Source organism: Anguilla anguilla, chromosome 4 (genome assembly GCF_013347855.1).
Source record: "Anguilla anguilla isolate fAngAng1 chromosome 4, fAngAng1.pri, whole genome shotgun sequence".
Taxonomy (NCBI): Eukaryota; Metazoa; Chordata; class Actinopteri; order Anguilliformes; family Anguillidae; genus Anguilla; species Anguilla anguilla.
Genome location: NC_049204.1, coordinates 44627339 through 44641503, shown reverse-complemented (window position 1 = coordinate 44641503; position 14165 = coordinate 44627339). Strand labels below are relative to the sequence as shown.

Genomic DNA, 14165 nt, shown 5'->3' with positions numbered 1-14165 from the left:
TATCACCCTGCATGTCACATTGAGTCCCAAAAATGGGAGAGACAAATTCACAGTTTAAGAATATAATCAAAATTCAAAAATAAAAAATAAAAAATAATATTTGTGACCAGATCCCAGAAGTGCAGTTTTAGTGCCGCCATGTTGTACAAATTGGAGCCAGAGCTTGCACAGTAAGGAAAAGGGGGGACCCTTATATGGTCGTGAAATCTGGCCCAGGTCTGGATTGTTCACTTATCACGTGAAATACAGGGACTCATCAGTGACACCAACTGTCCCTGATTCATCCACAAATATAGCAATATTGTCCAAATAACACAATAACAAATTGTCACATGGGGAGACATTAAGCAAAGAAAAAAAACCTATTTTGACTACATTTTCTTGTGGGGAAAAAATGATTGAGCTTGACGGGGCTACAACGAGACAATGACGTCATGTTTCACAAAAGTTGGGTCCGATCTAGCCATGACTGTGTACTCCCCTGATAAATCATTTTCACTATTTATTCTTTGCATTCAATGCAAATACTACATTATAAAAGTACCATTCGTCTTCAAAGGGGTTTGCATGATTTAAGGCCTATGAAAACTGTATTTAAGACATTTTAATACCCTTCAAGGCCTTTAATTTAAGTTATTGAATTTAAGAACTTTTATGACTTTTTAAAGATCTGTTGGAACCCTACATAAAACAATAGCTGCCTTGTGTCAGTAGCTTTGAGGTTGATTTCAATTGAACAAACCCAAGAAACAATCAAGCTAACTAGCTTGGTTGCTGGCTCCCCAGTGAACCACAGGAGGGGTGACAGGGACAAGTTAATATTAAAAAAAAAAAAAAATGCAGTCCTTTATAGTAAGTCAAAGAAACACTATAAGATTTTATAAATCATGTTTTTTTTTTACATTATGATGAGTGAAAGAAGAGTCTCTACCATCTCTGTCCTCTCAGAGAACAGAGCCACCTTTACAGTTTGTTTATAAATTACTTCATTTCATCAATTCATGTGATATTTATAAAAAAGTGACAGGAAAAATAAGAATACATTTTTGCCGAATGTGTCTGATAATTACAGTATAGTTATGAATCTATTTTTTCCATTTGCATTTTTTTGACCAGGTTACAAATATATCTGACTGTCATGACACAAATAACTGATCTGACATTACTATAGCAAGGTAAGCGACTCCAAATAAACACAGATGTAAACATAGGCACAAACACTTGAAAACGATCATGATTACATTTTTAACATCTTAGTGCAAAGCCCCTAGTGGTCGGCACGCCGGCGTGCTGAGATTGCTGAACTGAGACATTCAGTGCTACTGTAGTCTGACTCACAGGATATAGATTGTGGGTATAAGCCTGCCATTGGCCGACTATTTCAGTCGGAATTCTCCTCCCCTTCCGCTATCTGCGTGTTACTGTTTTTGCAAGGGCAAGGTCGCTGCATCCTGGGCTTAATGCCACCCAAGACGATTGTGATTGGTTTAACCTCTTAGCGCAAAGCCCCTAGTGGTCAGCCGAGATGACTGAACTCAGACATTCAGTGCTACTGCAACCAAAGTATAAGTTAAAAACAGAAACGCGTTGTTTTAGTTTCATTAGTAGACGATACACGACAACTATGCCGAATCCGGAGTTTTGCAGCGCCACCACTGTTGCTCTGGTCGTTCACTTAACAAGCACCCCCTCCCTGCAGTCTCATTTACAACTACACCCCCCACCCATGACATAATGGGCAATACTGTCTATCTGGGCATTCATACAAAATATTCTTTCACCACTAAAAAATCATATTCCATCATAGCAACAAGATGAACTCGACAATAGCCCTAAGATATGTCAATATAGCAGTGAAAATGCTACGCACTGAATAACGAAATAAACGAAAAAGTTTTTTAAAATGATACCATGTCATTCTACAGTCAGTTATATACGTTATTGTTGAAATTGAGTGTCTTTAAATCGGTTAGTGGTATTATATAATGTGGATATTTCACACTTTAATGTAAGCATAAGTTAGTAATGTAATAGTTTTTGTGAAGCATGCAACAGTGATGACGTGAGAGTTGGAACATTGCCAAAACGTAGTGGAAGGTTGAAAATTGTTCTCATGTCATCCATCCCCATACAAGAAAGCATATGAGACTACAAAGCATGGAAATACATACAAGAGTTAATGTTAATGTGACAATATTTTTGCATTATTTTTAAATCTGATATCAATGCTTAAACCATCATAGGGGGCTCATTTATATGCTTTATAATGGACAAAAAGCATTTTATTCATTTTGGGAGAGATTTTGGATATGTTGCTGGAACCCTAGATATTTTAGACCACTGTACTGACAGAAAGCTTGTAATTCACACTTGAAAATGATGCATCAGTGAGTTTCTTGAGTCAAAACAGTTGATTTATAGTGAAATACGTGAATATGTTGTGATTTACAGCAATGCATAATTTAGACATTTTGGATAGATTTGGAGAAGCTGGGTACACTGCTTAGTTTTTGCTTCATAGATCTATAGTAGTTCTACATATCCACCCTTAGATTTTATGAACTTGTGGTCAAGAAGTTTTTGATCCAGGACATGTAACCTGCTGTATATATGCAATCTCTCAGTATTTCATTGTAGACTAAAAAAGAGTAAATTAATTTTTGATTTTTTGCCGGGACAATTGCATTTGTGGCACTTTAGTTTATATTCATAATTTTGGAAGAAATAATCTAAATTAGAATTGTAAATGGTACAAATGTCTTGCTTCATTTAAGCCATTTTTCAAGTCTCTGTGGTGTTCACATCTGGAGTTATAAAGCTAAATGGGCACGGATTGGCCAGATTTGGCATGTGTGCTAAGGGGTCACATCACATTCTGTAGCGGTGCCATGATTTAAATTTTTGATGGGCCAATGTAATTTTGGCTGGGCCCATTAATTGCAAAAATTATGTCAACTGTTTGCACACCCTATGTCCTTTAATCAATTTATAGTAGGTGATACAGCTCTGTCATGCCAAATATGCGCAGATTGTCATTACTGTACTGCTTACGTCTTGAACAGCTGATCAGCACTGTAAATCATTGACACCTGTATTCTACACAGCTGGAACCTGACATGTTGATAGAGCAATAAAGAAAAGGGTGAAAAAGACCGGTTTCTGAGCAATATCACAGCTGAGGCGCATATACACATCCCTGGGGCAGGGATACCTGGGGCACGCATCCCTTAGTAATGTTATATTATTTTGTAATGTTATATTATTTTGTTAGTATCTCATCACGTAGGTATAAAAAGCCATCAATGCCAAAACAAAAACTGTGATGAGATAACTAACGTAGCCATTGTACTGTCTTGATTGCAACTCGAATTAACATTAATTCACAAGCTAACATTCACAAACTGCTAGATTGCCAATGTTAATATTAATCTTCAATTTTGTGTAACAGTTATTCTAAATAAAACAAATGGAACCCACGTGTTCCAAGCCAAAGGAGTCCATGCTAGTGTTTGCTTGTTTTTTGTAGGTGATGGAGACACCTGTGATGAAGCAGTTGATTCTGGTGGTGTCTCCTTCCTAATTCTTTTATACATGTATTTAAAGTGACGTCTGCCATAACAATGAATTAATTTGCAGGCTTTAGCTAAAGTATAGGATTAAAAACAAGTTTTAGCCATAGCCAGACGATTACAAGAAACCCGCCATACTCTGAGCCATTGATACTGGCCTGATGTACCTAAAAGTAAGGTGCTGTTGTGATTGGTCAAGACTTCATACATAATAATAGTAGCCTAATAAAATGTTATCTTTCTTAGAAAATGGGGCAACATTTTTAGTTTCAGTCTTTATTCTGCATTTAAATGTTAATTAAAATAATTACACACAAAAGAGAAAAATATGGTCTCCCCATTGTTACTTTAGGATGAGCCAGTGGTAAAAGTGGGAGGGCCCAGGTCTGTTAGGCCCACCCACAATGCTGTGCCAGATCACATTCACATTATTTTTTACTTAAACGCATGCAAAATGTAGATTACATTTTTTCAGGGAAAATGACAGAGAAAATTTCACAAAGTAGTCATCTGTGTATATTATTCCCTCTCTTTTCTCAAATATGAAAGCTATTTGTTATGTTAGGAGGTTAGTGTTTCACCTGTATGTAGGGGGTTAGTGTCTCTAGTGTGTAGGAAGTTTATTGCAGTACTCTGTTAAATATCTCTTGGGTTTAGGTGGGAAGAGCCACTCTCCAATATGTATGGGGTTAGTGCCTTTCCCCAGTGTGTAGGTGTGTTTATACAGAAAAGCCACTCACTCCCTCAGTCGTCCCAGTGATGACATGCAGTCCATCATATGTTGACTTGATGTACATGCCCTAAAGAGAGGGGAAACACTTTAGAGGAGCACACATCTTCTGCATACATACAGTGCAGTCTGTAATTATTTGGATAGTGACACTGTTTGTTTTGTACCAGCACATTGGATTTGAAATGAAACAATGAACATGAGGGCAACCCCAGGATGGTTTGGATGACAGAAGTCCCAAATCAGATCCAGGTGCAGGTAACCAAGGCAGCGACCCAAGAGTGCTTCTCGAGCCCTCCCAAACTACCAGGATGCACCCGGAGGGAGATGAAGAGGATGAACACCGCATTGTGTTATGTCTGTATTCAGCCCAAATGAGGCAGTTACTCCTGGTGGTAACAAACGTTATTACGAGACAATTCTTAGTTTTCAAGCTAATACTTGGCACTGATTAGCACCACCAACAATGAAATAAACAATCAAATGACATTAGTTAGCCACTCGCTAGCGTTATCCAAGTCCGACCACTTTTCTCTGTTTCAGGAAGTGGCACAAAACAAAAACAATGCTGTGATATCACACTGACCATAGAACAAAGGTGTCAACCACAGAAGTAGAAAGTAAGATTGTACTTTGGACAACTGAAAAAGAAAGTAGCAATAAAGCGTAAAGTTGTTGCTCTATTGAAATAAAGTATTCTTGCTTAAAGGGGAATTTCACTTTATAACACTTCTGGGGTCATTTTCACACCTACCCAGGCTTTTGTGTGCACCCCAGGCAGTTGTTAGGTTGCTTGCTTCAATATTTAGATATTTGATACCCGTGTAAGCAAACCCCCCCCCCCCCCCATCCAATAGAAGCCCATTCAACATCAAACTCCACATTAGACTCATTGTAAACACACATCCCTGCTTCTCATGACTGATATTGTCCTTCTAATGAATGTGTCACCCTTTATTTCTCGATTAGTTATTTCATTATGTTAATATTTTACGTTGTTTTGTTGCTTTCCTTTACAAATGCAGAAAGTAGACCCAGGCAGCTTAGTGTCGAACATGAGAATGCATGTCATTGCACAACTTCTGATGTGGGCATACCTGAAGACAATAACATTAGGATGGTCGTAGAAATAGTGTTGTATTATTACTAGCTAGCGAAACCAAAAATGTCTGAGTACGAAGGAGATTTTGTTTTTGATCATGGAATTGTTGTGCCCTATCGATTTGAGCCGGAATACACAGAAGAGCTGGCTAATTTGCAGGCTGATCTTACGAGAGCGAGTCAGGAGCGAGCCGAGATCGAGGAACCGCAGGCTATTCTCAGGACAAACAGCAACTGGTGGTGTGGATGTGTGAAATGTATACCTATTCCAAGTGAGGAGGAGTCCATCTGCTGTCAAGAGTGGGACCTGTTCGTTCCCATTTTAGACAAAGTTGAGCGAGCACAGCCACAGACGGACGAAGAAAATGAAGTACCAGCACGTGCGACAGGGCACTCCGATTTCTCAGCTGTCACAAACCCAGGAGTCTTGGAGACTTTGTTTCGAATGCCAAGGATCAATTGGAAACGACATTCCACACCGGATGGTCCAAACGGGACTCTCTCGGAATGTAAGTGTGTTGGCTATATACCGTAGTAATGTCAGTGGATAGCACAACGTTATCGTTAGCTAATGGATATCCTAGTTTTGATGACTGGTGTTCATGTGTGGTAGTCTATGCATGCGTCTCACTGAGAGTAACATTACCATAAAATCCTGTTTTGAACACAGAGGTATAGGGCTTGACGCATCAGCTAAACTACAAGACTGTAACATTACATCTCTGACACATGAATGAAGTTAGCAAGAGTGACAATCGGAATTATGCCTAGAACTTTTATGACAGTCTGTCAATATCTGCATGAGCCTCTAAAACCACAAGAGATAAAGATAAATAATACTAAGGTGAAACTTACTACACAGATATTATGATGCTCTACCTTACTGAAGATGAAGAGAACCGTAAATTGTTTTGTACAGTAGACCCCTTATGTGTTGCAGTATATTTTTCTGTTTCAATGTTATGTGAACAGCCTCTGAATAAGCAACTCTCAGTTGGGGGTATTTCACAAAGCTAACTGAGTAAGCCTGCACAGCATAAAACCCAGAAAAGTTATTTTTATTTCAGTCCGTGTTCCAAATTTGAAGAGTTCCAGGTGTTACTCAATGCAGAAGTCAGGCTTACTCAGTCAGCCAGCTTTGTGACATACCCCCTGGTCTAATTAGGTAATGGTTAGAATGAGGTGGTTACCTAATTCAGTCCAAACCCTGCTTCTGGAGTACTCCCTGCAACCCAGAAAAAAACACCTGATTCAGATTCTACGCTTATCAACTAGCTCTTGAATCATTGAATCTGTTGGGTTGGAACAAAAAAGGTCTGTCAGGGGGTACTCCAGGAGCAGGGTCGGGAAACAAACCCAATTGGTTACCTAATCTCCAGGACCAACTGCCATAGGTGAACTTCCTCATAGGTTAGGTAAAATGGCCCCTTTATATTCTGAACTTGTATTTTATGCCTCTCTAGCCAGTACAGGCTGGTGGCTTACAGGTTTACTCTGGAGTGGATTCTGAAGGGAGAATGTCTGGGTCGTGGCCAACAACAAGTACTCCCATCTTGTGTTGTGGCAGCAGTTTGTAACATGTACCCCGATCCAAATGCAAGCTATGTGGGATTCAAGGAAGTTGAGGATGCTCACAACTTATTAGAGGAATAAATTGTCATAAGAAAACATTGTGTATTTTTTTTATTAATCATTATTGTAACACTTGTGTATTAAAAATTATATAACTGTATTACAAAAACATGTTTTCCTTGTTTTTTGTCGCTACATACCCTTAGTCCTCATTTGCGAACTTCTTCGGCTGTTATGTTGGGGTGTCTGATTACATCCAGCCATGTCTGGCACAAAGTTGCATCGCGTGGAAAACTATGAAAATGTGCTTTCAAGGCAAGTTTAACAGGGGCATTATAACAACCGGGTACAATGCACCTTATTATTACACCTATATCGCATCAAACAAAAGCTAGCAGATGTTTGTTTGATTTCAATGCTAAATTAACTGAATGTTTTGCCTCACTTCTCGATTTTGTCGCGAAACAAAATCGTAGAAAAAAAACCGGAAACCATACTACTATGTGAACTTGCACAAAAAAAAAAAAAAAAAAAATAGGTCTTTGTTTCTAATATTAGACATTTAAAATGAAATAACTAATTGAAAAATGAAGGGTGACGCATTCATTATAAAGACAATATCAGTCATGAGAAGCAGGGACGTGTGTTTACAATGAGTCTAACGTGGATGTTAAATGGCCTTCTATTGGACGGGGGGTTTGCTTACACGGGTATCAAATATCTAAATATTGAAGCAAGCAACCTAAAAACTGTCTGGGGTGCACACAAAAGCCTGGGTAGGTGTGAAAATAACCCCAGAAGTGTTATAAAGTGAAATTCCCCTCTAACAACAAAATACTTTATATCAGTAGAGCAAAAATATTACATTTTATTGCAGCTTGTCGTCACTGAGACCAATAAAGTATGATTTTCATCTGTGAAACCATAACAATGACAAACATTTTTGAACACGTGAAAGGTTTGTGTCACACGCCAAGCATGACACCCTGGGGAGGAGAGATGCGGCAGTACCGGGGAACACCGTTTTTGTCATATGGAGAGAGAGAGCGCACCCACACAAACACAAAATAAAATAAACGGACCACTTCCCCCTTCCCCCTCACGGGTTCTGGGCAAAAACAATAAACTAAAACAACAAGATAAAATAATAAAGACAAAAGTAAAACAGAGCGACAACTATTTTAGTTTGCCGCTCTGTAGCTGACCCACCTTCCTGGCCAGATCCAGCTCCTCCTGCATCCTGAGGATTACTTCTTGACTTTTTTGCTCCTGGTCTCAGCCTCAAACTGTGGAGAGCAGCACACCTTTAACCACCTGAGCTGATTAGCTAACGCAGCCCAGGTGCGTGCGCTCTCTCCACCAGCCGGCGCAGCCGAGACCAATCCGCCTCTCCAGCAAACCGACTGCTACAGTTTGTTTGGGACAAGTTAACATTACGTTAAGATATATTTTATGTTTTGAATGCTGGAGGACCAACTAGTCCAAATATGTAACAAAATTTGCGACATGACAATGTTCATTTTTAAATTTAGGTGAATGATAAAATTGATCTTCAGGAATGTGATTCTAGTATTAACTTCATTTTGACCATAAAGTGATTTTGCAACATGTCTGTCTTCTCCTGAGAAATTGTCAAGTGTATCTCAAGCTAGCATTGGGTCACATATTCAAAGTGTTACCTGTCTTGCAGGTGTGCAATGGTTGGATTTGACATTATCAGGGTTTAACAAAATTTTAGATTTCATGTTCTCATCTTGAGTTTTCCTCCTTCAGCTTCAAGACATGGTACAACGTCTACCCAAAAATCTTCATGTTGATTTGTCAGTCAGGTTGCCTGGTAGTGATTGGCTGGCTACGAAAATAGCATTCATATCGACAAGTAACTTAAAGTATCGAAATTCGATACCGTTTTTCCAACATTTTTCAGGGCTCAGTGGGACCAACATACTTTAGTCCGTGCCGGATGGCACCATTCATTCATGTTAGGGAAGCTACTTTGAAAGCATAGCTTTGAAAGCTACCAATTACTTCACACTGGAAGAAGTTGAACTACAGCAAAGCTATCCTAAGGAGAAATCTAGTTTGATAACTAAAGCTACTTAGAACAAGTAGTTCAAACTACTTTAAAAAAAAATTGAAATTTAAATAAAATTGTATGCTGTTACAATATTAATCTTAGGTGGCAAAAGAGCAGAAAGCCAACCTCAGCCTAGCCAGACCTTCATTTGAATGATTCTGGCTAGGCTATTCATAGTATTGGATTGATTGCAGACACCTTGGTCAGCAAACACAGGTGATTGTAATCAAATAGTAGGTGATTATCATGAAAGACCAGTCCCTTACATTGCGCCATATTGTATGGGCGGCAAAACACATCATGAAAATAATATGACTAGGTCAGCTAACGTTAGCTAATGTTTGCCTTATGTCAGCAAAACTGACATTAGTTGGTTAGTGACATGTTAGTTTTTGATAGAACATAATTGTTGTCAGACAAACTAACGCTACAGACTTTATTTAATTAGACTAACGTTAACGTTCACTGAATTATATCACTTGCCTGCATGTAACATTACAATGTGGCTAACTTATCTAAACTTCGCTAAATTGGCTAGCAAAGTCAATGTTAATACACTCAACTTTATACGTGTTCTCAGATTTGTGTTTGGCGTCTTTGCAGTAGAGTATTTACTCTCGGCTTGCATAGCTCACCAGTGAAAATGTAGGTTTTGTCGGTGGAGCTAGTCAGTGTCATGTATTTGCTTAAGTATGACCATGGTGATTCTTCCTCAGGCTGAGATTCGGGAGGTTTATCCATGATGACGCTGTCGCTGTGTGAGCACTGAGCAACACCCACCCTTTTGCACATGCACTACACAAAGGTCAAGTGTGTGGTGGTGGCTGCCTGATGAAAGCATTGCCTGGGCATGCCTTCACAGCGGTCAGGATGAAAGAAAAAGGGGGCGGGGCGGGTCAAAGGGGGTTCAATTACAGTAGAGAGTGTATTTACTCTCGGCGTGCATAGTTCACGAGTAAAAACGTAGGTTTTGTCGGTGGAGCTAGTCAGTGTCATGCATTTGTTTAAGTATGGCCATGGTGATTTTTCCTCAGGCTGAGAATCAGGCGGTTTATCCATGATGACGCTGTCGCTGTGTGAGCACTGAGCAATGCCCGCCTTTTGCACATGCACTACACAAAGGTCAAGTGTGTGGTAGTGGCTGCCTGACGAATGCATTGCCTGGGCATGCCTTCACAGCGGTCAGGATGAAATAAAAAGGGGGCGGACCGGTGAAAGGGAGTTCAATTACAGTAGAGAAGCAAAGGTAAAATAAAAATAAAAAACCTTTCCTTTTATAGCCCAAAATTGTTTGTAGTTTCAGTAGTTAACTACACAAAAAAATGGCAAAGAAGTAATTTAACTACTTGAATCACTATGCAAATATGAATGTAGTTGAACTACTAGCTACTGCAAAATGTAGTTAAACTACTAGTTTAATTACATGTAGTTCACTACTCCCCAACATTGACCCTAGGTAGGAACATGGGCATCTGGATATGGACAAAGGATGAAATAGACTGGGAGGTTATTGGTTGGAGGTCTTGCTCTTGGTTCAAGTAGCATTCAATCTGGCAAGGCAATCGCGGTAGCCTCTGCTAAGCCTACTGGTGGAGTGAGCACATGCACCTGGATTTGTGATTTTAAAAAATCACCCCTGGTGCTTATAGGTGTGGTCCTCATCATGGTATGGGGCTGAAGACACATGCCAAGAGAGCTGAAAAGAGTATTTGCTTTGTTTTGACTTCATTGTAGTTTATTACTTTTACCAGGAACCCATGCAGAGGAATGGTGAACATTTTTCTTTATTTGTTTACATTTTGTTTATGGGTCGGAAATGAGCTCTCTCTTCCTCTATGTGGCAATGAGACATTAAGGTGAAACCAAAATTGCTGCATCTCCATCGCAGGGGTGTCACACAATGAGTGATAGCCACCTTAGCTTGTTCAATGGGGAACGTTTCTCTCAGGGGCCGGCAAGTGTGGGTCTTGAGAGTGGTGGCGATCTAATGGGTGTGGCTGGACAGGAGTAATGGCACCACTCTGCTCTGAACAAAGTGACAACTGGATCTTCTGTACTGCCATGCTCAGAGTGTCACGGTACGGGTAGGGGGGACCCAAACGCAGAGGGGGAAAAAAAAAAAAAAAAAAAAAACTCAAAAGGGAAAATTAACAAAGACTTTACTAACACGACAGGCAAACAAGTAGGGAACAGAGAAGGCCACGAAGGGCAAAAACTCAAAAAATAATTAATGAAACAGGAACTCAAAAACACAGGCAGGGCAGAGTACAAGTAAGTCAAACAAACACAAACAGGTCACAAACACAGGCAGGTACATACGGTCGGCGCAAACATACGTAGGAAACAAACACAGGAACAAAGGAAATGCAGAAACTCCAAAAAACCACTAGAAAACCAAGACATGGGCAGGAACACATGGGGGCAGAGGCTTACGCACAAACAATCTGACATAACCACAAGGATCCAGCACCTGAGTCAAGCGAGGGGGAAACTTAAATAGAACAGACACTGACGAGACACAGGAGAGCACCATGAACAATCAGGCCACAGAGAGGGAAGGGAAAACGAGACAATCAAGAACCAATAATGAGACAATTGACAACAATCATACAATTAACACAGGGGGAGCAGGACACAAAACAGAAGTGCCGCCATCTGGCGGCCCAACAGGGGAAACGCAGGCAGGAACACAGGACCATGACACAGAGCCTGCAGAGATGCTCTGCAGAAGATTTTAATGAGCCCTGTCTGTCCACAGTTTGGCTGTCTTGCTGTAACAAGGAACTGCAGTGTGGGCTCAAGTGCAGAGACACAAATGTGAGAACAATAAAACCAATGACGTGTTGATTTAATATCAAATAAGCACTGGTACAAAATGAACCTAGGTACAAAAATCAACAGGGGTACAAAGACTCAAGTTCTAAAGGACTAGAACTCAAAATATGGAAAACAAGAGACACAATAGAGAATACACACAAGCAAATACAAGGCAGGGACAGATGAGAACAATAATCATATCATAAGTAATGAAAGAAGCATGAGATAAGTTGTTTGCTGCTCTCTGGCAGTAAACACACACACATACACACACACACACATATATATATATATATATATATACACATATACACACAACTGATCCTCAGTACTGGTCCCTGGGCCCTGGTCCTGGAGAGCCAGAGTATGCTGGTTCTTTGTTTCTATCAGAATATCAAAAACTGAAGTTACCTGTGTTAGCTGTGTAATCAACTGCTTAAACTGATCAATTGCTGGGATACTCAAGTGCTGAGTAACAAAAAAAGCTAGCAAACACTGTGGTTCTCCAGGACCAGGATAAGGGACCGCATTTTATATATATATATATATATATAGATACATGCATACATACATACATACATACGTATATATATATATATATATATACATGGCCGTTACCAGTCCCTCTGTGGGTTTCATGTTGGCGAGCTGGACCACCTCCAGATGGGCAGACTGGGAGACCAGTGGATCAGAGGAAAGGGAGATGATGTGGTCGCACACTCCAGACAGCGTCTTGCACTGCAAAGAGAAATACACACTCGGACACTGTGCACGTTCTGTTGAAAGAGGCAACAAAAAAGCATACTCAGTAACTGCTTACAACAGGCAGCAACGCTATTCATCCTGATTTACAAAAGGCAGAAGAAAGATGATATGATTGTGTCTCTTTGATGTTTGTCTCCACACTAATTACACATTCTGTTAAATCTGTGGTTGATTGCCACTGGCACACCCTCAGCAGGGACCCCCAGCTCTGATCAAGTTTTCAAAGTTTGACCTTGTATGACTTACAAAAGACTGGCCAGCTTATGGGATTACCCGGTTAAGGTAGATGTATACAACTACATGCTTTCCTTTCTATGCAGCAGAAATTTAGACAGAAAAAGAAACACAATACAAACAGTAGAGCATAAATCACAGACTCATGATCATTGATGATACCTACACATATTCACACTCATACAGTTAATTTAAAGTCAGAGTTTAACTTATTTTGTAGTGTATATGTATGTTATGTAGTCCTTGTGGTCACTGCTATCTGGGCAATACAAAACAACTCCAGAATTTGGGAACATAGAAGTTGTATTAGAAATAAAGATGCAATATCCCATGCAGTGTTTCAGTAGCACTGGACGTGACATCCACTCATTACATTTTTTTGGACTTGAAGTAGTCAACAGACAGGTGGATTGGAGACAGGGAAAACTTTTTCTCCTTCTTCTACATATACTAATTCGGTTGTTTACATTGTGCTTTCTGTAATCCATACAGTTATTTGTCATGATACAGTTGAGGCCAAAAGTTTACATACACCTAGGCTAAAGATATTCAAACTCAGTTTTTCACAACTCCGCACATTTCATGTTACCATACATATTTCTTTTGGCAAGTCAATTGAAGTCATCTACTTTGTTCACATAAGAGGTCATTTTAAAATAATCGATGAGAGACAGATTTATTTCAGCTGTAATTCACTATATCATAATTCCAGTGGGTCAAAAGTTTACATACACCTAGTTGACTGTCTCTTTAAACAGTCTGGAAGATTCCAGAAATTGATGTAATTACTTTTTTAGAAGCTTCTGATTGGCCAATTGTCATAATTATAAGTTAATTGGGAGTTAATTGTCACCTGTGGCTCTATTTAAGGACCTACCTTAAGAGCCACTGCCTTTTTGCCCTTGCTACCATGGGAAAATACAAACAACTCAGCCAAAACCTCAGAAAAAAAGTCCAGTTTCTCCTTAGGAGCAATTTCCAAACAACTGAAGATACCACAAGCATCTGTACAAACAATTGTATGCAAATATAAAAATCTTGGGACCACACAAACGCTGCATCATTCAGGAAGGAGGCACAAATTAACTCCCAGGGCTGGACAAATTTTGGTCTGAAAGGTTGAACTGAACCCCAAGACAACAACAAAGGAACCGGTAAAGGAGCTGAAGGCATCAGGTACAAAAGTATTTACATCCACTATTAAGAGAATCCTACATCGCCATAGCCTGAAAGGCTGTCACGCAAGGAAGAAGCCCCTGCTCCAAGACCAGCATAACAAAGCCAGAATGAAGTTTGCACG

General features: G+C 39.8%; 1 protein-coding gene across 8 annotated transcripts in view; it reads right to left on the bottom strand.

Moving 5' to 3' along the window:
- Positions 1–14165, bottom strand: part of cnksr2a (connector enhancer of kinase suppressor of Ras 2a) — a 357881-nt gene that overhangs the window by 226083 nt on the left and 117633 nt on the right. For all 8 annotated transcript variants that reach the window (XR_004764907.1, XM_035414896.1, XM_035414899.1 and 5 more), the window contains exons 6-7: positions 12485–12604; positions 4310–4369 (exon numbers count right to left, since the gene is read on the bottom strand). Coding sequence is in view for 7 of the 8 variants with exons in the window: in XM_035414896.1 (XP_035270787.1) it covers positions 4310–4369; positions 12485–12604 (180 nt within the window). In the remaining variant the exon portion in view is untranslated. The remainder of the gene's footprint in view (positions 1–4309; positions 4370–12484; positions 12605–14165) is intronic.